At 40.3% G+C, this 24,433-nt stretch overlaps 2 protein-coding genes across 9 annotated transcripts in view; both read right to left on the bottom strand.

Moving 5' to 3' along the window:
* VPS39 (VPS39 subunit of HOPS complex) overlaps positions 1–1,200 on the bottom strand; it is a 41,898-nt gene extending 40,698 nt beyond the window's left edge. For both annotated transcript variants that reach the window (XM_049897989.1, XM_049897990.1), the window contains exon 1: positions 978–1,200. In XM_049897989.1, the coding sequence (XP_049753946.1) occupies positions 978–1,050 (73 nt within the window). In that variant the 5' untranslated portion in view covers positions 1,051–1,200. The remainder of the gene's footprint in view (positions 1–977) is intronic.
* Positions 1,201–3,698: 2,498 nt separating this feature from the next.
* Positions 3,699–24,433, bottom strand: part of TMEM87A (transmembrane protein 87A) — a 46,911-nt gene continuing 26,176 nt past the window's right edge. For 2 of the 7 annotated variants that reach the window (XM_049897632.1, XM_049897634.1), the window contains 10 exons: positions 23,900–23,993; positions 23,062–23,133; positions 20,296–20,404; positions 15,655–15,713; positions 14,606–14,709; positions 11,235–11,308; positions 10,443–10,504; positions 9,708–9,763; positions 7,531–7,561; positions 3,699–4,954 (listed from right to left, as the gene is read on the bottom strand). In XM_049897632.1, the coding sequence (XP_049753589.1) occupies positions 4,913–4,954; positions 7,531–7,561; positions 9,708–9,763; positions 10,443–10,504; positions 11,235–11,308; positions 14,606–14,709; positions 15,655–15,713; positions 20,296–20,404; positions 23,062–23,133; positions 23,900–23,993 (703 nt within the window). In that variant the 3' untranslated portion in view covers positions 3,699–4,912. The other 5 variants (XM_049897633.1, XM_049897637.1, XM_049897638.1 and 2 more) reach the window with 5 other exon arrangements.

Genomic DNA, 24,433 nt, shown 5'->3' with positions numbered 1-24,433 from the left:
AAAAAGCCATGAAAAATTCCACAAGGATGACGGGGTGCCACAGGCAACAGATAATGCATACAATGCCGGCCACCACCACGGCCATTGGGGGTTCCTAGCTCAGTATAAGATCCCATGGGTTCTGAGCTTCCTTCTTATGGTCCTTGATTTCTAGGACTTGGACATTAACAGGAAAAACTGAATTTCTGCTTGGTCTCTGGTGGCTGTTATCAGACAGAACTACTCAAAGAGCACAGTGTTCATAGTTAAGAGTGAAGGTTGGGACTCCTGAAACATTCATTTGTATTCCAGGGCACACAAGAGATGCCTGACCCTGCTTTCTGCACTGGCCAATCCTAAAAGGATTATGTAAGCTTTTATTGGCTAGGTCTCATGACAGTCTGCAATAATGCTCTTTACCTACAGTTAGGTAACTTGGGCTCTGTGGATATGAGCAATCAACCACTTGGCTAGTTAAGAATTTAAAGTAACGATGTGAATTACCTGCAGGAGCCAAAAGTGAACAATGAGTGATCACTGAGGGAAAGAAAATAAGGCATTTGGTGTTAACTTGCTCAGTGAACAAAAAAGGCCAGTGTGTTTCACCTAGGAAAGAACACAATCACCTGGACAAGCCCAAGCCCCTGGCAGGCTGAGAACTCCCCAATGCACTGGCCCTCCAAACTGAAGCCTTCTTGGAATTGAAACGGATCAAAGCTGAGTACAACTAATAAGGAAAGCTCCATCTCCAACTCCGCACGGTGCGCGCGGGTGAAACGTCCCTAAAATGCCTGGAGCACTGGAAATCGCCCAAGCACCCCCACCGCCCTCCCTGTCCACAGCCGGTCACATCGCTGCCCTCCCTCGTCCCAGGCCCTCTCGGACAGCGACCGACCGGAGCCCACACAGCCAGACGCCTGTCCACTTTCCCAGCCTTCGCGAAAGGTCCGGGCCGCTCCCGCGCTGGCCCCGCCTCGGCCCGTGACCCCTCCGCTCACCCCAGGCGGCGAGACAGTCGATCTGCAGAGGCAGCTTTTCTAGGATCGGCACCGGCTCGAACGCGTCGTGCATCGCGGCGAGGAGAGTCGGCGCCGCCGCCGTCTCACCCCGAGGGGGCCGGGCCGGGACTGGGCAAGGGCAGACAGGGATCCGACCAGGGACCCCCCAACTACGGGCCCAGCTGCAACACAGCCATCATCAACCCCAGACTTCCGGCCGGCGTAGGCCCGCCCTTTCCGCCGTCGAGGGCCCGCCCCTTCCGCCCGGCTCCCGGCGTATCCTCAAGGACCGCAGGGGTGCTGGCTTGTTTCCGTCGTCGCCCTAGACCCAGAGTTTCTCTGGCGGGAGGCCGAGTAGCCATGGGCTTAACAAGGAAGGAAATAATCTTAGAACTTCCTTGGGCAGCATAGCGTGGTGGTCTAAGAATTCATGTTTTGGCGTCAGTCAGACTTGGAAGACCTGCCCTTTAGAAAGTTAGCCATGACTTCCAGGAAATTTAATCTCTCCAGCCTGTTTCCTACCCTGCAAAATGAGGGTAGTCTAAGTACCTACGATTTAGCGAGGCCTGACCCCTTTAAGCACTCAGTAAACGCTACGTTCCCATTGCGACGATTCTGACTCATAGTGACCCTGTAGGGCAGTAGAGCTGTCCCATAGGGTTTCCAAGGAGCGGCTGGTGGATTCAACTGCGACCTTCTGGTTAGCAAGTGAATGCCTAACCACTGTACCACCAGGGGTCCCCATAAATGGTGGTTGTTAGCATTGTCATTATTACTCTAACTAGAATGTCATTCTAGGGCAGTGGTTCTCATAGTGTGGTCCTTAGACCAGCAGCAGCAGCAGCAGCAGCAGCAGCATCACCTGGGAACTTTGTTAGAAATGTAGTCTCAGGCCTCACTCCAGCCCTACTGAATCAGAAACTTGGGAGTTGGGGGTCCAGCAATCTGTTTTAATAAGCCCCCAAGGTAAGTCCATGCACTCTAAAGCTTGAGAAGGACTGTTCTAGCCAGTTCTTCAGTTGCTGCACTATTGGTATTTAGGGCAGGATACTTGTTTTGTTGTGGGGGTCTGTTCTGTGCACTGTGGGATGTTTAGCAGCATCCCTGGCTTCTACCCACTAGATGCCAATAGCACCCTCCAGGGGGTTATAACATGTCTTCTGACATTGCCAGGTGTCCTCTGCTGGGGAGGGCAGGGTGGAGGCAAAATCATCCCTGGGTGAGAAACACTGTTCTAGGCCAATACTTCTCAAACCTTAAAGGGCATACAGATCACCTGGTGATCTTGTTTAAAACCAAACCAAACCCACTGCTGGAGTCAAATCTGACTCTTAACAACTCTACAGGACAGAGTAGTACTGCCCCATAGTGTTTCCAAGACTGTGAATCTTTACCAGAGCAGACTTTCACACTTTTCTCCCTGTAGAGTGGCTGATGGATTCCAACCACCACCCTCTGGTTAGCAGCCAAGCACTTTAACCACTGTGCCACCAGGGCTCCTTCTTGTTTAAAAAGCAGATTCTAATTCAGCAGGTCCCCAGTAGGGCCCTCAACTGAGCATTCCTAACGAGTGCCCAGGTGTTGCTGATGCCACTGGTCCCTGGACTACATTTTGAGTAGCAGGGGTCTAGGCAGCAAGAGTTGATTCAGCAATCTTGGGAGACAGTAAAATTAACCCTTTTAAAATTTCTGATCCCACTCCCACCAATTCAACTCTCTCAAGCTGTGTCTTACAACCTTCATATCCCCAGGCTTTTAGGACGATAAGAGACTGAGTTTACCGCAGTATTACTCTGGAGACTTAAAAATAACAAAAACAAAAACTAAATTTAATTTGAAAGCATAAGCTGTATCTGGTAGCCCTGCCTCCTTCAGGAAAACATCAGGTATGTCCTTTACAAATGCTGTATCTGAAAATCAAATGACATATTTTAAAGTAGTCAGAAACACAAAAACCGCTAAGCAAATCTTGTGTTATGGCTGACTTTCACCAGATAGGCTGATCACCTTCTTGAAAATTTTAAATTGCCAACTGCTGTGCTAGAAGGAGGCCTATTTTTAGTTCCAGTGCCGAAAGCCAAGAACAAAATAAACAGTGTAAACTCTAAGGTAATAGGTCAAGGTGAAATTATGCATTCCTTCTGAACCTGCCCTGCCCCAAGAAATGACACATATTCAATCCCATTAACACAGGAAGTCTTAAGAGAGCAGAAAGAATTATCAGGCCTCAGCCTATAGAATTTATACTATATGGTCTTGCTGAATACAGATTTTTTTTTTTTCCTAGTCTCAACTCAACATCTAACTATCCTTAAAAAACATCTGAACCAACTAAACTGCTGCATTATAACTATTACTCACCTGCCAAGTTTTAGTATTCAAGACAAAAGTACGCATGACAACAACATGGGTTACTGTCAACGTGGTTTGACAGTAACAACCCACGGCAATGGATTAGCATGGAAGTCAGTTCTTCATACTGTTAGTCCTTAGAAGTACTGTGTTTTGTTTTTTAATCACCATAGTGAGGAGCTACAGAGAAATGCTACATAAATATTCAGACTTTCACTGGGAGTTAGTGACGATTATGGTCACTGGATTGTACAGAATACAGGACTACCTAGAATAAAACCATGGAAGAAAAATTCCCTCAAGGCAGAGTTTTGGAGAGAACAAGTTTATCAGAATAAAGTCTGAAAAAAAATGAGAAAAAACAATAATTTTGTTAAAATTTTTTATATTAAAAAGTGGCACGAACTTTTTATGTAGAACAAAAATCTTGGGAAGGCAAAATTGGAGAAAACCATTAAAACAGAAATATAGTGCTTCAAATAAACCCCATCACCTTGCAATGCTTCTTAGTCTCTGAACCAACACCAGATATAAAAACAGCCAGTCCTAAAGAAAAAGCAGCATCCAGGGCCTCCACATGGCGGCATGCAGGAGTAACTGTGAATTAAGCCAGAAGGACCTGCTTCCTCTGGACCAAGCTCCCATTTCTGAAGCATTACAGTTCCTCTAGCTGGGAGCTCGCTCACAAGCACTTAGATGGAGTGCCTCTGTGCACGGAGTGCACCACCCAGTGAACGGCAGGAAGGCAAACAAAGCATCGCCTAGAATGCCAAAACGCCGCCCTGGGAGGCTTACAAAACAGTAGTTAAAAGTTCCCAAGTGTGCACCACATTGCCAGCAATGGGATATGTCACAATAGCAGATGTCAAAGGAGTTAAGCTAGTATTTCTAAGTTACATCTGAAATAGAAAAATCTTTAATATACACCATTTGTAAACAAAATTGCACTTGATTTTGCTTTTTTAAAGGATCTGAATCACACTGTAAGTGTCTCTCTTGCTTCGTTGTTGTTGTTGTTGTTGCTGTTCTTTTAATCACTGACAGAACAGTGGCTCCTTAACTCAGAAGGGCCCTTTGTTCTCAAAACTATCTCTGCAAGAAGTAACCTTGGCTTCCCAGGAAACTGAAAGATAATTAACAATTTCCCCCATCACCTATGTAACTTCCTAAATAAATAAAATCACAGGCAGTTGTTCCTGGAGATTACATATTATGACCTTGATGTCACAGTCCTTTAGAAGACGTTAAACTTTTTAGTTTGACAGGTTAAACAACTGAAACATTATAGAGGGCTCAGGAACAACACATATAAGTTGCATAAACATCCATGTCAGGGTGTGGGAGGGGAAGGGGTATCAATGTTGGAAATCAGAAACTTATAGATTTTTTCCATCCTATGAACTTGTTTTCGGTAAGATTCTCCTTGTTCTGACACCTCTCGCCAGCTCCAATGCAGCAAGATCAGGGAACAGATCAGGAAGTCGTTGCCTCCAGTAACCCCACACAGCAGTGGCGGAAGACTGACACGGAAGCTGATCTCTTCCCTGATACTAGCCATCTTCAATTGCAATTCTTCCTATTCTTTATTCCATTTTGGACCTTTCAAAGTGTGTGATCATTCGCTCCTAGGGGAAAAAGAAATGTTTAGTTAAAATTAGCCACATTTCAAGTATCTTCTACGTAGACTATGCACATGTATTATTTTCCACAAGTCCTTGCTCATGTTAATTCAATATTTAGAGCAATGGTTCCTAACTGTCTACTGACGTTTTAGAACATACAAATGTACAGGCCCCAGCGAAGAGCAACTAAATCAAAATCTCTAGGCTTCTGAACCTCAAACCACAAATTAAAAGAAATATATTTTAGGCAATTAAAATGATTAAATAAATAATTTAGTTAAGATTAAGCTTTAATAAAAATATGTACCTCCTCTGATTTAGGAATTTATCTTGAAGTAATACTCAAGGACGTAGGCAAAGATTTAGCCACAATCATGTCCACTGCAACACTCAGCGTTATAGCAAAATATTACAAAGAACTAAATGTCCAAAAACATAGGGACGTATAAACAAACTACAGTATATGCTTACAATGAAATAATATATACTAATTAAAATTTCATTTGACTATAAAACACTATGTACAATATCCAAATTCAGTTAAGAAAATTACATGTACTACCATTATAATTTCCTTTCTTGCAAAATTTTTTACCTTAGAGTATTTTTTTCACTTTTCCTTTGCTTCATTTGCCAAGTACCTATCACAAATGTATCCCAAACTCAAACTGAACTATAAATCCCTTTTCAGTATGATCAATCCCATCAGATAATCTGTGGTTTTCATTTTTCCCCCCTTGAATTATCCTTGGCGCTCTCTCATGTTGGATCCCTTACTTCCTGGATCCCATGCCATTCTCTTTCTTAGTTGATTTCCTCGTTTTTGTGGAGAACATTTTCCACTACTTTCCTGAGAAAGCACGCACAGGATATAAATTATTTTACCTCTTGCGTTTCTGAAAACATCTTTTTTTTTAACCCTTTTATTCACAGTTTGGCTGGGTGTAGAATTCTACACTGAAAATAACTTTTCTCAGAATTCAACAGCGCTGCTCTGGCATCTTCTCCTTTCCGAGGCTGCTGGATGAGAGTCTGATGCAGTTTTGATTCCTGCTCCTTTAGGCAATTTATTCCCTCACAAGTCATTTGTTCTTTTTCAGTTTTCAAAAAGAAAACCCTTGGTATTTACTAGGTATTATTACAAAGTCTTGCATAGTATTTGCACACAGGACTCGACAGCAGGGGGTTTGAGTTTTTGGTTTAGAGGCCTAAAGCCAAAGGGATGCCTTGAGGCAGACAATCAGCAGAGAAGACCCCAGATGGAGCGCTGTAGATGTATTACTGCAAGACGATATGGAAAATGTAGAACACATCGCAGTGTTATGTCGACAGGTTTAACTCTGAATGGTAGAGTTTTTAATTATTTCAATTCAACAGCTAAAGAATTTCACACTGTATGCTGCTTCACACAGCAGGTCAGCAGGAAATGAACAAACAACTTTTATAGCAGCCTATCTAATACAGGGAATTAAAATCAGGCAAGATGCTCCCAAAAGACTTTCTGAAATTAAGAAGTCCTGGAATAACCTAATATTCCAAACATGTCTAAAACTAGTTCCCATGATCTCAGATTGCAACTCTTACATAAAACTTCATTTGAAGCCTTGTAGATAAACCGTATGGAGGTATACTAAAAGATTAAGAACCATATTGGCTGGTAGAGACTAGATGAGTCCGCAAGATTATCACCCTGGGATACCCTTTGAACTTGGAACTCAAACCACTCCCAGAGGTCACCTTGCAGCCAAATGACAGATTGGCCCACAAAATAAATTATCACCCCTGACTACTGTGCTCCTCTAAATAATCATCTAAAAAAAAAAATCATCTAAATGAAACAAATGGAAAACATTCACCCTGGATCAATGACGAAAAGGTAAGCAGGGGACATGGGAGCTAGATTACGAAAACATAACAACAAAAATGGAAATGAGAATGCTGACATATTGTGAAGAATGTAATAACCAATGTCGCTGAACAATATGTATAGAAATTGTTAAATGAAAATCTGATTTGCTGTGTATACTTTCACCAAAAACACAGTATTTTTTAAAATAAGTATTCTTCAATTAAAAAAAAGATTAAATATCAGCAAAAACATTAGAGTACTAATTATAATCCTAGTTATTTGAAGAGGGTAATAATACAGATAACATTAAACAGTAGATAATTTTTAATAATTTATACTTTGTGCTAGTCTACTATATTCCTTTCAACACTTGTCCTTAACTATTTTTGCCGAGATTAGATTAAGGTTAAATTTGAATTTCTTAAAGATAAGGGAACTACACAGAGGCAGAGTATCGTATTGGTACCAAATTTAAACAGGCATCCTCAAGTAAGACCATATAACTCTGAAAAAGAAAAGCAAGACAGGTACAGGTAATACTGAGAGTTTTCTTGAATATCTGAGTTCTAATATTAGTATGTCCATTCTTATCCTTTTTCAACTATACCAACTATAGTCCTTTGGAGCCATTATTGAGTCAAATAAGTAGAATCTCCTTGACCAGAGGACTCATAATTTCCTACTAAGTCACCAGATTCACAGAGTTCACGCCCAAGATTTGATTACTGACCTCGTCTGAATCCAGAAGGGCCGGAAGTGCTCTGCAAAGAAAGAAAAAAACAAAAATACCAAATTGAACAATGTACAATGGTTCAAAAATGACAGTGGAATATTCATTTCCAGGAAAAAAAAAAAAAAAGGGCAAATACAAAAAAGAATCAGAATTACTGGAACTGTATAGAAAAGACAAACATGTTCTACATTCTAATAGGACTAATGTTTCATTGAAATTATAGCCCTGAAAAGAACTCAAAAATTTCAAAAGGTTTTTTGCTACAACATATCCAACAGGGGTCTAATCTCTAAAATCTATAGAATACTTCAGTACCTCAACAACAAAAAGACAAATAATCCAATTAAAAAATAGACAAAAGATATGAACAGACACTTCACCACAGAAGACACTCAGGCAGATAAGAGACACGTGAGGAAATGCTTGCTGCAATCATTAGCCATCAGAGAAATGCAAATCAAAACTACAATGAGATACAATCTCACCCTGACATCAATGGCACTAATCAAAAAAAACAGAAAATAAATGTTGGAGAGGTTGCGGGGAGATCAGAACTCTTGTGCGCTGCTGGCGGGAATGAAAAATTGTATAACCACTATGGAAAAATGATATGGTGCCCCTTTAAAAAGCTGGAACTAGAAACACCACATGATCTGGGGAATCCATTCCCAGGAATATATCCTAGAGAAATAAGAGCCATCACACAAATAGACATGTGCACACCCATGTTCACTGCAGCATTACAATAGCAAAAAGATGGGAATAACTTAAGTGCCCATGAACAGAGGAATGGATAAATTATGGTACATACACACAATGGAATACTATGCAATGATAAAGAACAATGATGAATCTGTGAAACATCTCACAACATGGATGCATCTGGAGGGCATTATGCTGAGTGACATATGAGTCGATCACGAAAGGACAAATATTGTATAAGCCACTATTATGAAAACCCAAGAAAAGGTTTACACACAGAAAAAAATAATCTTTGATGGTTACAAGGGAGGAGATGCGTGGGGAGGGGAAATCACTAACTAGACAGTAGACAAGTGTTAACTTTGATGAAGGGAAATACAACACACAATATAGGTGAAGTCGGCACCACCTGACCAAGGCAAAGCTTCCTATTCACATCCAAACACCTTGAAGGACTGAGTTACTGTGGCTGAAGGCTGGCAACCATGGTCTCAGGGGATATCTAGATCAATTGGCATAGCACAGTTCATAACAAAAATGTTCTATATCCTACGTTGGCAAGTAGTGTCTGGGGTCTTAAAAGCTTGCAAACAGCCATCTAAAATACATCTATTGGTCTCATCGTGTTTAGAGCAAGGAAGAATGAAGAAAACCAAAGGCACAAGGAAAATATTCGTCCCAAGGACGAACGTACCGCACGAACCACAGCCTGCACCAGCCTGAGCCCAGAAGAACTAGACGGTGCCTGGCTACCACCAAAGACTGCTCTAACAAGGATCACAATAGAAGGTCCCAGACAGAGCGGGAGAAAAATGCAGAAAATTCAAATTCACAAAACAAGACCAGACTTACTAGTCTCACAGAGACTGGAGGACCCCCTGAGATTATGGCCCCCAGGCACCCTGCTAACTCAGAACTGAAGCTACTCCTGAAGTCCACCTTCCAGCCAAAGATTAAAACAAACAACAGCACGCATGAGGAACATGCACCGTAGTTCAATCAAGTATACGGGTCCGAACGGGCAACACCTGCTCAAAAGCAAAGACGAGAAGGCAGGACGGGACAGGAAGCCTGGACGGATGGACAGAGGGAACCCAGGGTGTAAAGGGAAAGGGGAGAGCGCTGACACATTGCGAGGACTGCAACCAACATCACAAAACAAACTATGTATAAACGACTGAATGAGAAACTAATTTGTGCTATAAACTCTCACCTAAAATACAATAAAAAAAAAAAAAAAGATTATCCCATTGATTTTGGGAGACAGCTAAATATTTATAAGCAAAAATTTCACCTGAACCAATAATCCCAATCACTTTTGTGTATGTTCCATTCCTAGCCTTTTAATGATTGACTTGTAAAGTTAATCACAAGCATTCTCATTAGTATGCTCTTCAGTGAATTCATCTAGAACAGCAGTAGTAGTACTGACTATGAAGTAGGATTCTCATGGTCAGGACTCAGTAACTTACACATCTGTCATGGAGGAAGGAACATTCTCCTCTACCCACTTCAAATCATCTTCCTGCTGGAACATACGAATACCAGTTGTTACTAAAATGCACCAAATAACAACTCTCAAGAAAGGACCTAGAAGTTTTAAAATCTTTAAATTTAATCTTATCACTCTGAAGTAGTACATTCACATAGCAAATGAAGCTGCTGACAGAAAAGTCAAACAGTTTAAATTTAAAAACCCATATAACCGAAATACAGAATGATGTCCTACATCTTTAAACGTTCTCTTCTCAATAGTCTATACTTAAGAGTTTGTTTCACACAGGCTTTGCTCCTTAAAGCTGAGATAAATTCTAAAGCCCTTAATGGACAGTAGCTGCATACAGTTCTTAAAAAACTGCCTGAAAAACCCTTTGTCATTCTCCGAAGCTGACTTTCGGGATTAAGGTAGGTGGCTATGACTTCACTGATGAAAACGACCAAAGAGAACCATCAGAATGATCTGGTACTTTGCCAGCACATAGTAGCAAACCATCTACTTAGAGATTATAAGGCCTTAGACAGAGCCCCTTGCTGTCTCTGTTTAAAGAAATATAAATGTACTATATATTAAAAAGATTTCTAAAACAAGCCCCATTATAAGCATATACACAAAAATCATTAAGGGCTGTATATTTAACTGTTAAGCTCCACCTAGGCTGGGGAACAGGGCAGAGACAAAAGAAGAAAGGGAAAGAAGCCATACTTACTGCTTTATTCACTTTACTATTTCCATTTGGTTCTTGTTTGCTACTTCTCATTTTCATTCCTTCTGTAGAAGAAAAAAAAAAGTAGACTGGTTAACTCTCTCAATAGGCCAGAAAATATCACAGAAAATGGATTCAGAATTTTAAGCTTTTTGAGGCTGAACTATACAAGATGTTTCCCCATCTTTGAATTGCGCTCAACTCTAGCAAATAAAGCGGACCTCTGTTGGTTGTTGTTAGCTGCTTAGAGTGGGCCCCCAACTCATTGCAACCCTATGCACAAGAGGATCAAACCACTGTCACCCATACGGTTTTCACTGGCTGACTTTTGGAAGTAGACTGCCAGGCTCTTCTTCCTAGTCTGTCTTAATCTGGAAGCTCTGCTGAAATCCATTCAGCATCACAGCAACACGCAAGCCTCCACAGATAGACAGACAGACAGGTGGTGGCTGTGCGTGCGGCCTACTGGCTGGGGATTGAACACTGATCTTCTGAATGGAAGGAGAGAATTCTATCGCTGAAACCACCAGTGCCCCCTGAACAGGACCTTTAACGTTCATTTATTTACTGAATTTACCATGGCTTCATCTTAAAGATTCATACCCTCGTTTTTTCTTCACTCTAACTTCACCAAATACCGAAATGAGGAATAATACGGTTATAAAATAATAAACAACGTACTTGTAACAAAGTGTCTTGATTTTGATACTGGAAATGTTATACTTACTTAATTCTATGTCTAAAAATCAGAAAAGAATATTTAAAGTAAAAACAGAAGGTAAATTTCATCACTACCAAAGCTTTCTTTCAGCATAGGTTCCTTTTGTTCATCCTCCTCCTCTTCCTCAGACAACGGTGAAAAGGCAAACCTGACAGAACCAAAGAAAAAAATTAGTAGATTACAAAAACTGTTCCACCCTTTGGATTTTACAGGACTAAATACTGAAACGGCAATTACAGTCATGCATAAAATCAGTTTAATGAGTAATGAAATAATTCTTCCCCTTCAGAAAACTCTCAACTGCCTAATTAGCAGGGAAAAGCAGCACAGTACAATGGTTATGAGTTCAAGCTCTGCACCTATTACCTGTGACCTCAGACAAGTTACTTACTCTCTCTGTGCCCCAGTTTCCTCATCTGTAAATGGGGATAACAAAAGAACACTCCTCCTAATATGTTTTACGAAAATTAAATAAGTAATTACAAATAAAAGGCTTAGAATATCTGACACACAGTAAGCATTCAATAAACATCCATTTACAAGGATATGTATCACACAGATAAGTAAATTCTTGTGTAATTTAAAATCTCAGCCTTCAAATAGGGAGTTAAGAGACAGAGGTCTGACCTTGTGTTTCCCAGGTAATCTAAAATTTCAGTTTCCAGGTGAAGAGCTGGGAAGAGGAAAGCCTATCTGGTATATCTCAGATGCCTTTCTTTCCCAACTTCTGCGATTCAGCAACGCAGCTACCGGACAAGTGATTCCCAGTACACTTTAGCTTTGACCTCACTGTACTTTCCATTTTATAGCCACCTCCTATTTTCATTCTACCTTGTTTTTAAGTCTCTCTTTCATGATAAAAACTCTTAATAAGCTAGGCATAGTAGGGAACTTAGTAACTGGTTAAAGAGCAACTACACCTAAGCAATATATGATCAAGCCCTAATAATAAAACCCTGGACACCACAAGCTCAGAGAGCTTTCCTGGCCGGCAACTCTGCGTATTGTCACACATCTGTCCATGATTTCATGGGGAGACAGTGACCTGGAGCTCAGCATGTGGACCCCTCCTGGATTCTGCTCTGTGCGTATCTTCCCCTGGCTGATCTCAATTTGTATCCTTTCTCGTATTAAAACTGTGGCCATGAGTCTAACAGCTTTCAGTGAATTCTGAGTCCTTCTCCTAGAGAATTATAGAACCTGAGGGTACTTTAGGGAACCTGCCAAACTCACAACTGTTGTAAGAGGTGAGGGCCCTCTTGTGGGGACTGTTCCCTCAGATTTTGCAGTTTGGTTTATTCCAGGTAGCGAGGAACAGTCTTTGACCCCATGGAACTTACATTTGCTGGGGATGAGGGGAGAAGACAGTAAACAATAGACACAGAGGATTTAGAAGGTAATAGTGCTGTGGGGGAAAAAAAAAACACAGGGTAAGGGGGTACTGGAGTGTATAAGAATAAATGTAAAAGGATATTTAACACATTATTGTAGCTTATTCCTATTCAATCTCCCTGGAGCCCTGGTGGCTCAGTGGTCAAGCATTTGGCTGCCAACCAAAAGGTCGGTGGTTCAAACCTACCATCTACTGTAGGAGAAAGATGTGGCAATCTGTCTCTGTAAAGATTACAGCCTTGGAAACCCTGTGGGGCAGTTCTGCTCTCTCCTACAGGGCAGCTTTGAGTTGCAATCAACTCAATGGCAATGGGTACAAAAGAGTTAACACAGCACGTTTTCAGAAGGGCTGACTTGCAAAGTTGGCCCTGGCTGGCAACTGGGAAATTAGCATTTGACCCATTCCCTAACTGATAAGGGTAGATCACTATACCTAGACAGTTTATACAATGTAATTTATGATAAACATCTGCTTTCCTTCTGGAAGTCTGAAATTTTGGTACGTGCTAGGCAGAGGGTGCTTACTGATCAGCCTCCAATAAAAACTTTGGGTGCTAAGTCTCTAAAGGGCTTCCCTGGGCAGAAACATTGCACATGTGTTACTGCATTTTTACTGCTGGGGAAAGCAGCAGCCTTGATGTGTTCCTTTAGAGGAGACCAAGAACACAGGGGAAGAAAATATCAATTTCTCTAGATTCTGCCCGTGCATTTTTTCCTTATTGATCTTACCACTTTGCTGTGATAAACCTTAGCCATAAATACCACTATATGATGAGTCCCATGAGTTCTTCTAGTGAATCACTGAACATATGGGTGGTCTTAGGGGCCCAAAACACCCCAAACTGAAAGAATTAACTGTACCACACCCTATCACCATGGTGCCATAAAAATGGATGAGCTCAATTTAGACCTTGGAAGGATCTCCACAGTGTGCTGCTAAGTGGGTAAAGGAGGGTTCCAGTTCTGTTAGGTAATAAAATAAACCTACATATACAATGTATAAAAAGAGGAACCACATTAAGCTGTTAAGCACTGGCGTTACTGGAGAGAGGGCAGTGTTTTTAAAGAAAAGGAGAAAGGAAGAAGGGAGATAAAGTAAGAAGATAAAAAGACCAAAGAAAGGGAAAAATTTTTTATGTACATAGTAAGTAAAGCAGTAAATCAATACCTCAATATAAAAGGAGGGTCACCAGAATTTCCAGGTTCTTTCTGAACAGTGGATTTTAGATTTCCTTTATTTTCTTACACACCTATTCTCTATTGTTTGTTTTTTTCATGAGCACGTATTAAGCAAATAGTATGAAAAGACAGCAGAGCTATTTTCATGGGGTGGGAAAAGGATCTCAGATCTATCTTCTTTCCAAATCTTTGCTGGTATGTCTGAGTATAAAATTAACTATTCAGTTTACCATCCCACCCTTTTCCTTCTTTGGTGATGGGGCTGCTTACAATCAACAGTTAACTGTCTAAACACAAAAGAGGAAAAAAAAAAAAAGACAGGAAAAAAAGGCATGGATATTCACAAGATAGAGCTAACCAATCTCTAAATAACTGAGATTTGCCCATAGTTTGACAAAGCAAATTCACATGTGGATTTTTAACTCCAAAGTCAGGCACTTAAGTTTTCATTTTGCCCTATCATTACAGAGTGAGCTGGCTGCTGACTACAGAAGTGGTTCTATCCTTCCGGACACTAGACAGGGGAGGTTCTTACAAGTCTAATAACGTATGTCCCTCCTTTATGTAACCATATGAATAACTTAATATTTTCAGAAGATATAAGGCAGAAATGGACTTCATATTAACTGGTTCAATTCCCTTGCATTATCTGAAAAAGGAAACCAAGACCCAGAGAGGTGAAAAGAGGCAGCATGCTAAACATCACCAATCAAGTTAGTAGCAGAGCTGGGACAAGAACCTCTTCCCCTGACTCCAGACCTAGTGCTCCTTCCACCATATGCAACGGCCCTGACACTGTTCCCCAGTGTACCACCCTTTACTGATTCCAGGGCCATCCAGTAGTCAGCGGAGTAAATAAGAAGAGGCTAAGAACCTCTGGTTGTTTGCAGATGGTCGCCATAGAACCATGATGACAAAGAGGATCATGGAGAATAGCAACCGCCAGATGGCATCGTCGACCCACAGCTCCCGCCAGTCCTATTAAAAAAAAAAAAAATTACAAGGGGAAAAGTACATTTATATATATTATCGTAACTCTGTGTTCACAAAGCCCTTGTAGCACAAGAATACTTACTCGCTCAACTTATGTTTACTAAGAACCTGCTGTGTGCTGGGCATTGTGCTGAGTGCTGGGGACACAGAGGGAATGAATGAAGGTAGCTTCCTCCCCTGTAGTGCTTACTGAGCTGACCATTTGTCCAAGCTGCATTACAGCTCTGAGAATCCCACAAAACCAAACCAAACCCACAGCCATCGAGTCGATTCCGGCTCATAGCGACCCTGTAGGACAGAGCAGAACTGCCCTGTAGAGGTTCCAAGGAGCACCTGGCGGATTCGAACTGCCAACCTCTTGGTTAACAGCTATAGCACTTAACCACTACGCCACCAGGGTTTCCCTGAGAATCCCAGGGAAGGGTTTTCACACAGGGTACAAGAAAATAACATCAGATAGTTTGTGTGTTCATTTTTCATTTACTTTTTTATTTTTACCTGAGTCTTAAGCTGCCTCCGAAGAAATGCTATATTGTCTTAACCTGATTGGCCAGTCTTTGTGTTCAGAGATTAAGGACGTGGCTTGTACTCAGATTATCATTATTCACACATACTTAATGCTCAGGACTCTGGATTTCTTGTTTGAGAATCTTTAGTTAAGGCAAGACTTATGCCAGCCTGTGGTTATCATTTACAGAATTCTCTCTCACTACTGGGATGTGTCGTCAGATTAAAGTACAAGAACTGTAATGCCAAGCACCATGACAGTACAGAGCACTTAGGACAGCACACGAGGAGGGACCCAACCCGCAGATGGCATCTACTCCTAATTTCTTAGAAGGTGCATACTTCACAAGAACCTTACCATTGTTATCATCTTCTGTGTACAAGACAGTACCCTATTCATAAACGCGTGAGCGTGTCACTTACCGACTGGCAAGTCACTATCCTGAACTTCATGGTTGTCCAGATGATAAACACAATAGATGCTAACAGGAAATTAAAAAACCTGGTCAGAGCATGAATGTCGGTTTCCACCCACAGTTACATTCCTTATTTCTGGCTAGGTAGAAATCTACACAGCCTTAAAAGTGTTAGCCCCCAATAAATTACAACCATTTTCTATCAGTTATTTTAACAAATTTATTCAATACAAATTGACTGAGCAAAGCCCATGCTACATACTGAAATGTTAATAATAAAGAGAAAAAAGATGTAATTCCACTTTGTCTCTTCAACTCTTTCTGTGCTTAAGGAAGAGTTTCATTTACCATCTGGCCACAGTTACCCTCAGAAGTAGAAAACAAGGTACTGGAAGTAAGTCTTTTTCCAGAATTACTAATAATATAAAAGACAATGGTAATACAGAAATAAGGTAGTAAAGACAAACTTGAAAAGCTAAGGGACTCCTGTTAAACATCCTTAGCTTTTCCCCTCTCCTTTAACCTGAGTATAGAGTGTAACTAAAAAAAGAAAAAAACACCAAACCTACTGCCGTTGAGTCAATTCCAACTCATAGCAACCCCATAGGACAGACTATAACTGCTCCATAGGGTTTGCATGGAGCGGCTGGTGGATTCAAACTGCCAACCTTTTGGTTAGCATTCTAGCTCTTGACTACTGCGCCACCAGGGGTCCAGCCTTAGTATAGTTACTATAATTTCTCTTTCGCTGGTCCGATGAAAAAGGAAGGATAGGCAAGTTGATAAAATGTAACACAAACAGAAGAGCTGGTTCCAATCATGGGCCAGATCTCATTATTCCTGTACAAGGGCCAAGAGACAGCTGTGATAGTCAGAACAGCCCCGTACTGGTATGACACACACAGACCAATGAAGAGAACTGAGAACCCAGAAGTAAATCCATCCACCTATGGACAGCGACAAAAGGGCCAAAGTCCATTAAATAAGAAAGAGATAGTCTCTTTAACAAACGGTGCTGGCAAAACTGGGTAACTATCTCTAGAAAAATACAACAGGACCCATACCTTACACCATACACCAAAACTAACTCAGAATGAATCAAAACCTAAATATAAGACCTACAACTATAAAGATCATAGAAGAAAAAATAGGAGCAACCCTAGGGACCCTAATATATGGCATAAATAGTACACCAACCACAACTAAAAATGCACAAACAGGAGAAGATAAACTAGATGAACTGGACCTCCTAAAAATTAAACTCTTATGCCCAGAGAAAGAGAACCTACAAACTGGGAAAAAATTTTTAGCTACAACATATCTGACAAGGGTCTGATCTCTAAAATTTATACAAAACTTCAACACCTCGACAGCAAAAGGACAATCCAACCGAAAAAAGGGCAAAGGATATGAACAGACACTTCTCCAAAGAAGACATTCAGGCGGCTTACAAACACATGAAGAAATGCTTGCAATCATCAGGCATTAGAGAGATGCAAATTAAAACTCTAACGAGATACCATCTCACCCCAACATCAATGGTACTAATCAAAGTAACCCAGAAAACAACAAATGCTGACAAGGTTGTGGGGAGATTGAACTCTTATACACTGCTGTTGGGAATGTAAAATGGTACAACCACTATGGAAAACAATATGGTGCTTCCTTAAAAAGCTAGAAATAGAATTACCATACAATCCAGAAATCCTACTCCTAGGAATGTATCCTAGAGAAATAAGAACCATGAAACAAATAGACATATGCACACACATGTTCACTGCAGCATTATTCACAGCAGCAAGAAGATAGAAACAACGTAAGTGCCCATCAGGAGATGAACAGATAAACAAAAACTGTGGTACTTACATACAATGGAACACTATGCAAGAATAAATAACAACAAAACCGCAAAACATCTCACAACATGGATGAACGCAGAGGACATTATGCTGAGTGAAATAAGTCAATCACAAAAGGACAAATATTATACGAGACCACAATTATAAAAAAACAGGGAACAGTCTACACACAGAAAAAAACATTCTTTGATGGTTACCAGGGAAGAGATGGGGAGTCAGGGTAAATTACTAAATAGGCAGAAGGAACGTGGTAATACCGGTGAAGGGAAAGGTAATATACTATATGGGGTAAGTCACCACAACATGACAAAAGCAAAGGAAGGAACACAAGGACAAAGGGCAACTACGACAATTACTATAACACAGACAATCCTGCAACAACACTATTAACAAACAATAATTTAAGAAGGGACATGCAGGTAGACAGGAATGATAAAGAGGCATGGGAGGGTGTAACAGAGCACACCCACCTGCAAACACTGGTTAGGTTGTGGATGTCTCTACATACATAATCGTAGATGTGCACATATACTAATATAGACAACAGAACACACGAGGGGCACAGTCAGGGAAACTTCTTACACATAAGCAAACACCTCCTGGAACAAAGATATTAGGTTTGAAGATTAAGGACCACAGACTCGAGGGACATACACATCAACTGGCATAACCCAGTGCATAAAAACAACATTCTACATCCTACTATGGTGAGTAGCATCTGGGGTTCAAAAAAGCTTGCAAGTGGCCATCTAAAATACAACTAGCAGTCTCTTCCCCCCTGGAGTAAAAGAGAGTGAAGAAATCCAAAGACTCAAGGGTGCAATTAGTCCAAAGAACTAACAGACCACAGGAACCACAGCCTACACAACTCCAAGACGAGAAGAACTAGACAGTGTCTGGTTAACACTACCGGCTACTCTGACTGCGATCACAATTGAGGGTCCCAGATAGAGCAGGAGGAAAAAACAGGAAAAGAAAATCAAATTCATAAAAAAAAGACCAGACTTACTGGCCCGATACAGACTAAAGGAACCCCCGAGACTATGGCTCTATGACACCCCTCTGATTTGGAACTGTGGTCATTCCCAGAAACCATCTTCTGGTCAAGCAATATATAGGCCTATAAACAACATCTGAAATGAACGTGCTCACAGAACAATTACACGAGACCAAAAGGGCAATATTTGCCCAAAAGCTTAGATGAGAAGGCAGGAAGGGGTAGGAAAACCAGATGAAAGGAAACAGGGAACCCAGAGTGGAAATGGGGAGAGTGGTAACACGGTCTGGGGATTGCAACCAATGTCATGAACGCTTCGTGTACAATTTGTGGAATGGGAAGCTAATTTGCTCTGTAAACTTTCACCTAAAACACAACATTAAAAAACAAAAAAACTAACATTTCCCTTCCTTTGATTATAATTTTAAAAAATAGTTAAAGATTAAGCTGAAGCACCTTGTTAACTTCATCCTGATCCTATTTCCCCTTCCCCTCCCCAGAGATAATATTATGAATTTTAGTTTTATAATCCTCATGTATGTTTCATACTATTACTAATTTGCATGTACCCATACACAATAGATAGCGTAATATGCAGGTTTTCAAGCTCCTCGTCAATTACCCTGAATACATCATTATGCTATTTGCTTTGGTACTCTGCATCATGTTTTGAAATTTATCCATGTGAACACTACTTACCTGATGTACATACAGTGTCTACTGAATGAATACACCATGATTTATTTATTTTCTGCAAGTTTTTGCTTTCACGAGCAATGCCGCAGTGAACATTCTAAGCTCTCTGCATACGTGTACGTGAGAGTTTTTGAGTATGCACCTAAGAGTGGAACTGCTGGGTCACGGCGTGGCTCACTTTCAGCTTTACTGGACAAGACCAAACTGTTCTCCAAAATGGGTGTCCTATTTTACGCTTCCACAAACAGTGTGGGAGTTCTTGTAGCTATAACTAAGTGTACTAACACCCACACTTGGTGTTATCAAAATTAAAAAACTTTGACTATCTGATGATGTAAAAAGTTATATAATTTGCAATGCACTGATTCCTAGTGTCTCCATGTTTTTACTGATTTACAGTCCGTTCAACTCTGCTCTTCCGTGAACTGTCTGTTTAGATCCTTTGCCCGTTTTTTATTGAGTTGCTTGCCTTTTTCTTAACAAATCGTAGGAGTTTCATGTGAATTATGGACACTAATTTTGTATCAGTTATATGCATCACAAATATATCTCCTCTCAGCTCGCATCTTGTCTTTGATTTTGTTCATAATAACTTTTGTTAGACAGAATTAATTTTAATGCCAAAAAAAAAAAGAGGCAGGTAAGTTAGCCTAGTTTGGTACAGCCCACCTAATGTAATGTCTAGATTTCATTCATCCTCAGTGACACATATAAAAGCTATACAATAGCAATGTACTCTAACCTTAAATTCTGTAGCTACTTAATAAAAACAAATAAGCAACTATTAGTGTCTTCTACAAAAGACTCCAACTGCTATTTGACACTCAAGCTAACTTATTTCAAGAAAAAGGATGGAGACAGGAAAGGGACACACTAAGAGCTAAAATTACTTGAAGTTGATTTTTAGCTATTATACTTAAACTAAGTGGTTCTTAATCTTTTTTGAACCATAGGCCCCTTTGAGAATTTGACAAAAGGTAAGAACATTTCCCCACGTGAAATGCACAAAACCTTATGTGTAATTTTAGAGAGCCCACCCCTGGACTCTCGGGCTAAGAACCTCATTTAAACAGAAGGAAGAACGTTCTTGACTTACCTGCCACAGCCAAGATAAGTGTGTTGGTGAAATGTCGGTACAAAGAGAGTTTGACAACGTTCCTCCGAAGTTTTAACAGCTTCATTGTTTGAGTCAAGCTAATAAATATGTGTTTGCAGGTCAAGGAAATCAACATGGAAAAAAACAATAAACTAGATGATTAACTCTCAAATTTCTTTGAGGCTCTAAGGTCATAAATGGCAGAGCTAAGGGTCCCAGAGGCCTTACAGCTCTCTTGTTCTCACTTAACCTCACAAACACCCCCAAGTCTCTCCAAGATTAGTAAGAAAGTCATCATATTCAATGAGACACTGATGAGAAGGCAGAACCAGAATAAGAAGTGGAGAAAAAAAGGAAAAATATAAAAAAAGAGAGAAATAAAGACAAGAAAAGCTTTCTAAAGAAACAAACAAAAAGAATAGACAAGTACAAGATGAAATGAAAATGAGTAACAGGCAAGGATCAAGGAGTTAACATCATCATCTCTCTTTCTTTAAGGTGGGCGCTCACTCTGTTCTCACCTGTTCCATCTAACCAAGTCCAGGGCCATAATTAGACTCATATCTACAACCTCCTGTAATTCTATACTCAGTGCCCTTGTGCCACCTTAAGGAACCTGTTATTAGCTGCCTGACTACTCTGAACTAAGAGGACCCTACAATCAGCTGAGAATCCCAGGCAGTTAAGCGCCAAAGGCAATAACTCTGCATTTTCTGAGCATTATTCTCAAGTACGAGTTGAGAGAGGAAGAGAGAAGGGGAACTGATGACAGCTAAGAGGACCTCTGTTCTCATGTCCAACTTGCAGAATGATGAGCATATATGAAAATAATGGAGTTGGAGCTTGTTGTGCCCTCTGACAGAGCCTTGGCTGTTGCCTAGTCAGTGGGTTCTTATTGGATGGTTCAGTCCCACCTCCTTCTCTCCACTCCTACCAAAAGTTAGACATTCATAAAGCACACTTGGAAAGACACTGACCTAGAAAAGCTTTGGCCATTTGGACTCAGGACACTTCAATTTCAAACATGTTTTATATATGGCAACCCACTACAATCACAAAATTATACAATTTTGTTCATATTCAGCTTTCTGCAATAGTGAGTCTGATCAAGACAGTAATACTGCACAATTGCTGGGTACATAGAGCCAGACAAGTACACAAAATCAAAACAAAGTCAAAATAATCCCCAAAAATACAAAGTCCAAAAACTTGAATCTTTCACCCAACAGGCCAAATGCCTAATAAACAAATATTTACTTTTAAAAAGCAGGAGAAAAAGAATAAATATTTTGTTATCTGCTGGGTGACTTTGCCTGCAAATTAAACAATATTAATGTCTAAAGGTAGAAATCTTCACATAACCCCAAGTCAGCTTTTGAATGAAGGAATAAAACACTCACCCTATAAAAGGGTTAAAACTTGCTAAACCCACCTAGACTTTTTTAGAAGAGTCAAACAATCTACTGCATTTCCTGAAAACGTATCTTAAGAATCAAAATCTTTTCACAATTTTCAAAAGATTTAATAACTGCTAGTGGTTTTTCTTAGTGGTTTTTAGTGGCCCTGGTGGTGCAGTGGTTAAGCACTCAACTGCTAACTGAAAAGGTCGGCAGTTCGAACCCACCAGCCACTCTGCAGGAGCAAGAGGGGGCAGTCTCCTTCTGTAAAATCTACAGCCTTGGAAACCGTATGGGGCAGTTCTACTCTGTCCTATAGGGTCGCTATGAGTCAGAATTGACTTGATGACAATGGGTTTGCTTTCGGTTTTAGTGGCTGAAAGAAAGAGCAGGACCAGAGCAGCCAGTACAGAAGTCCAAAGTCAAGGTGAAATGCTCATTTAAAAAAGAAAAGTCAGTAGCTTTTATCTTGTGCTCAGTCCAGTCACCAACTTCCGATGTGATTTTAAAAATGGGGAGCGGGGGACAACCGCTTACCTGAGCCCTCAGGTTGTTAGACCTAAAATACCCTATCCCCCAGGGTGAAGAGTAATCCACAAAAGCGGTAAAAACCCTTTGTATAAAGACCAAGGGAAACCCATCTCCAAGGGGAGAAAATGAACATCCATCAAACAAGCCAACGAGAAGGATATCCACCAGCACAGGGCAGTGTCTAGGAAAGCCAAGGGGATAAAGGCCAAGGAAGCAAGATCAGTCTGGGCCTGCAGACAAAGAAAAAGAGGGGGTAAAAAAGATGGCTAGAGAGGCACAGAGAAGACACCAGCATACAATTCTGCATTTATATAACCATCTGGATTGGTGTGCATTTCAACTGGAAGAAAATGGTATCACTCGGCACCTACATCAGTCTTCCCTTCCGGCAAACCATCACTTAGAATACACAGCTATAAGCATTTCACACAAATTGTTGATTACAATCTCCATTCAAGGAAACATTCTGCTAACTAATAAAACGCAACCACCATACGCCTCCTAGGGAGCTAAGATCCATGTTAAGGAATGACCACATCAAAAAAGTTACAGTGTTTATAAACCCCCAGCCAAACAATACTTCCCCGTCAGTGTAATTGTGGCAACAAGTCTAAAAAGACCCTCCCCGTATTTTAAAAAAGAGATCACTGCATCGTTAATATACTGCGAATTACTGATTTTCAGAATTGTAATGGAGTTTTATAAACAACAGGTTACCCCAAAATAAAAGGCAATTATCTCTCCCCAAAACTACACTGTTTGTTTCCACAAGTGTATACATAAGATGGCATTTATATCACCATAATTACCCAATGACAAGGCCATTATGAAAGGATATCCATAAAATAATACAGGCATCAATTGCTGAGAGGGCCAGGTTTACTATCAGAGCCAAAGGATAAGAAAAATACTACAGCAGGAGAAGAGGAAAGAAAATAAAATTGACAGAAGGTTAAATGCTACAAATCTAAGGAAATGACATACAGAGGACCCTGGGACTTGAAAAACAAATTTGTATCCAATTAGATGTTTCACTTAAGGGGCAAGTTGTTGTAAAACTTGCTGAGCCTAGTTATCTTGAGAGCAAAGCCAAGTTTACGCATTTACAACCTTGGATCTAATAGGCTGTTCCAGAGACTAATTTTAAAGTAAATAAGAGAAAATATGGAATGGCCTAGGAAGGTCCACCTCCTAACTCTAACAATTTCTGTACCATTTATATCTCAGCACTTTAGTTTCCTTTCTTGGCAAAAGGGATGATTATGTAATTGGTGTCAAACTTTAATTAGCTGCATTTTAACAAAAGCTTTGAAAGTCAAGTGCTGGATAAGCAAAGATCACTGTTATTTTAAAACAAAAATTAGGTTAACAAGTAAGTACATGATTCCAAGGTTTGTCTCATCCAGGATGAGAGTCCACTGCCTGGAGAGGAACCAAATAATAATCAGTGTGGAGACAGGTGGGAAAGCATTCATGCCCAGTCACACATTAAACTCATAACACTCTAATGGACAGATTAATAAGGAAAAACGAATTATACCGACATTTTTAAAATTAGCCCAAAGACAACTTAGAGGAAACAGCAAAGAAGCTCACAGAGCCTTCCAATCCACCCTCTTAAAACAAAAACAATACATCTGACCTGACCACAAAAACTCCAGTGGCGCAGTACTGACCCCAGTGACTCTGAGGACCCCTTCCATGCCAGAAAACAAAAGATAGAGGGCTCCTGCTACCACAACCTTGTGAAGAGTAACTCCAAGGCGAGGCCTAAAGAGGAAGCAAAGCGATAGTTTGAGTACAAATGCAGCAGCGCAAGTTAAGAAAACTCATGTTAATTTACACAACCTAACAATTCAAAAAAAAAAAAATTTTTTTTTTTTTTTAAACAATTCAAAGAGATAAACCATACACACCTGACCTGGGAAGAAAAGTCATGTATAAAAACACGGTCTTAAACAAGATAGTGAATTCTGGAGCTTTATATCTGTTTATTGTTATTACATTAAAAAAAATTTTTATTATGGAGACTACATTTTTAAAAAATTGTTTATTATGGAGACTTTTGAAACAAAGTTATGATACTACTATAAATTACTACTAATAAAATTACAAAAGTAATACAATAGTCCACTTAGCCGCAACAAACACCCACCTATGGCCCATCCTGTCCCGTGCACATTCCATCCACTTCCCATCCTTCCATACTA

Source organism: Elephas maximus, chromosome 10, assembly GCF_024166365.1.
Source record: "Elephas maximus indicus isolate mEleMax1 chromosome 10, mEleMax1 primary haplotype, whole genome shotgun sequence".
NCBI classification, from domain to species: Eukaryota; Metazoa; Chordata; class Mammalia; order Proboscidea; family Elephantidae; genus Elephas; species Elephas maximus.
This window is presented reverse-complemented; position numbering and strand designations above follow the sequence as displayed.